The sequence below is a fragment of the Passer montanus genome, unplaced genomic scaffold, assembly GCF_014805655.1.
Source record: "Passer montanus isolate IOZ18808 unplaced genomic scaffold, ASM1480565v1 scaffold1034, whole genome shotgun sequence".
NCBI classification, from domain to species: domain Eukaryota; kingdom Metazoa; phylum Chordata; class Aves; order Passeriformes; family Passeridae; genus Passer; species Passer montanus.
In genome coordinates this window covers 2,216-5,532 of record NW_024356883.1, presented here as the reverse complement: position 1 = coordinate 5,532, position 3,317 = coordinate 2,216, and the positions used below count along the sequence as shown (strand labels likewise).

Genomic DNA, 3,317 nt, shown 5'->3' with positions numbered 1-3,317 from the left:
TCTGCCCAGGCCCCCCTCCCAAATTCTGTTTGTGGCCCCCCCCTTTCCTCTTTCCCATTCCTTAAATCTGTCCCCATTGTTTTTGGGGGGAGTTCCAGGGGTCCCAAATCCACCCCAAATCCACCCCAAATCCACCCAAATCACCCCCAAATCCCATCCTAAATCCACCCCAAATCCCACCCCAAATCCCAACCCAAATCCCCCCAAATCCCCCCTAAATCCCACTCCAAATCCACCCTAAATCCCACCCCAAATACTCTCCAAATCCACCCCAAATCCCACTCCAAATCCTCCCCAAATCCACCCCAAATCCCAACCCAAATCCCACTCCAAATCCCACCCAAATTCACCACAAATCCTCCCCAAATCTACCCCTAAATCCTCCCTAAATCCCATCCCAAATCTACCCCAAATTTCCCCTAAATCCACCCCAAATCCCACCCCAAGTTTTTGGGGTGTCCCTCACCTGTGCCAGGTGTGGGGCAGGGCTGCTCGGGGCACTGTGCCCCCCATGCCCACCCCAAATCCCCCTAAAATCCCCCCCAAATCCTATCCCAAATCCCACACAAGGGTTTTAGGGTGTCCCTCACCTGTCCCAAATCCCACCCGGGGTTTTTGGGGTGTCCCTCACCTGTGCCGGGAGCGGGGCAGGGCTGCTCGGGGCACCGTGCCCCCCAGGCCCACCCCAGGGTGCAGCAGCACTGCGCGCGGGTCACGTTCGGGGCCAGGACCCCGCAGGCCCTGCTGAAACACGAGGCCACCCCAAAATCCCCGGGAGGAGTCTGGGGTCTGGTTTGGGGGCTTTGGGGTCTGACCTGGGGGATTTGGGGTCGGATTTGGGGGGTTTGGGGTCTGATTTCAGGGCTTTGGGGTCGGATTTGGGGGCTTTGGGGTATTTGGGGTTTGGGGTTTGGGATTTGGGATTTGGGATTTGGGATTTGGGGTTTGGGGGTTTGGGATTTGGGGGTTTGGGGTTTGGGGATTAGGGTTTGGGAATTTGGGGAATTTGGGGTTTGAGTTTGGGGAATTTGGGTCTTGGGATTTTGGGGTATTTGGGGTTTGAGTTTGGGTTTGGGGAATTTGGGGGATTGGGGGATTTGGGGAATTTAGGGTTTGGGATTGGGAATGGGGGAATAGGGACACAGGGATTTGGGTCACAGGGACAGGTATTTGGGTGTCCCCAGGGCTGGTGGCCGTGTCCCCAAGCAGTGGTGGCCGTGCCGCGCGGTCTCGTAGCCGGGGTTGCAGGGTTTGGGATGGGGATACAGGGACTGGGATTTGGGGCACAGGAGCAGGGATTTGGGGCACAGGGACAGGGTTTTGGGTGTCCCCAGGGGCAGTGGCCATGTCCCCGGGCCGGTGGCCGTGTCCCCAGGCTGGTGGCCGTGTCCCCGGGCCGGTGGCCGTGTCCCCAGGCTGGTGGCCGTACCCACGCAGTGGTGGCCGTGCCGCGCGGTCTCGTAGCCGGGGTCACAGGGATTGGGGCAGGAATGGGGACACTGGGATGGACACAGGGACACAGGGGCAGGGATTTGGGTGTCCCCAGGGGCAGTGGCCGTGTCCCCGGGCCGGTGGCCGTGTCCCCGGGCTGGTGGCCATGTCCCCAAGCTGGTGGCCGTACCCACGCAGTGGTGGCCGTGCCGCGCGGTCTCGTAGCCGGGGTCGCAGGGATTGGGTTGGGGGCACTGGGATTGGAATGGGGACACTGGGATGGGATGGGGACACAAGGATGGACACAGGGGCACAGGGACAGGGTTTTGGGTGTCCCCAGGGGCAGTGGCTGTGTCCCCGGGCCGGTGGCCGTACCCACGCAGTGGTGGCCGTGCCGCGCGGTCTCGTAGCCGGGGTCGCAGGCGCACTGGAAGGAGCCGGGCAGGTTGTGGCAGGTGGCGTGGGCGCCGCACAGGGTCCCGTTGGAGCACTCGTCCACGTCTGGCACGGGGTGGGACAAGGGGTTGGGGACATCCCGAGGTCCTTGGCCAAACCCGGGGCTGGCCTTTGTCCCCCGGCGTCCCCAGCCCAGTCCCTGTGTCCCCGTGTCTATCCCTGCGTCCCCGTGTCCATCCCGGTGTCCCCATCCTGATCCCACATCCCTACGTCCCCATCCCCAAACCCATATCCCATATCCAAATCCCCAATCCCTCACCCAGGCAGTCCCCGCTGTCTCCGGGCCGGAATCCCAGCTGGCACTCGGGAACAATCCCGAATCCCATATCCCAATCCCAATCCCTCACCCAGGCAGTTCCCGCCGTCTCCGGGCCGGAATCCCGGCTGGCACTCGGGCACGATCCCATATCTCAATCCCAAATCCCATATCCCATATCCAAATCCCCAGTCCCCTCACCCAGGCAGTCCCCGCCGTCTCCGGGCCGGAATCCCGGCTGGCACTCGGGCACGATCCCATATCTCAATCCCAAATCCCAAATCCCAAATCCCAACCCCAATCCCTCACCCAGGCAGTCCCCGCCGTCTCCGGGCCGGAATCCCGGCTGGCACTCGGGCACGCAGCGATAGGAGCCCGGGATGTTCTCGCAGCGCTGCGCCCCGCACAGCCCGGCCCCGTACTCCTGGCACTCGTCCACGTCTGGGATCCGGATGGGGACACGGGAATGGGGACATTGGGATGGGGACATCGGGATGGGGACATCCAGAACCCCGGGAGCAGCTCCTGGACCATCCCCATCCCTGTGCCCATCCCAAATCCCGTGTCCCCATTCCCAATCCCAGTCCCTATATCCCCATAACCCCAAAATCCCATAACCCTATATTCCCATTCCCATCCCAATCCCAATGTCCCCAGTCCCACTCCAGTCCCTATATCCCATATTCCCAATATTTCAATCCCAGTCTCCACATCCCCACTCCCTATATCCCATATCCCATATCCCAAATCCCAAATTCTGCTGTCCCCATCCCTCACCGAGGCAGTCCCTGCTGTCGCCGGGCCGGAATCGCGGCTGGCACTTGGGAACAATCCCATATCCCAAATCCCCATATCCCAATCCCAAATCCCAATCCCAATCCCAAATCCTCAATCCCAAACCCAAACCCCTCACCCAGGCAGTCCCTGCTGTTGCTGGGCCGGAATCCTGGCTGGCACTTGGGAACAATCCCATATCCCAAATCCCAAACCCAAATCCCAATCCCAAACCCTTCACCCAGGCAGTCCCCGCCGTCCCCGGGCCGGAATCCCGGCTGGCACTCGGGCACGATCCCATATCTCAGTCCCAAATCCCATATCCCAAATCCCAATCCCAATCCCTCACCCAGGCAGTCCCCGCCGTCTCCGGGCCGGAATCCCGGCTGGCACTCGGGCA

At 61.6% G+C, this 3,317-nt stretch overlaps 1 protein-coding gene across 1 annotated transcript in view; it reads right to left on the bottom strand.

The window, feature by feature from the left end:
• LOC120506702 (latent-transforming growth factor beta-binding protein 4-like) overlaps positions 1-3,317 on the bottom strand; it is a gene marked incomplete at its 3' end in the record, with an annotated part of 6,957 nt that overhangs the window by 2,109 nt on the left and 1,531 nt on the right. The window contains exons 2-3 of the mRNA XM_039718607.1: positions 2,453-2,584; positions 1,807-1,932 (exon numbers count right to left, since the gene is read on the bottom strand). Of these exons, the coding sequence (XP_039574541.1) occupies positions 1,807-1,932; positions 2,453-2,584 (258 nt within the window). The remainder of the gene's footprint in view (positions 1-1,806; positions 1,933-2,452; positions 2,585-3,317) is intronic.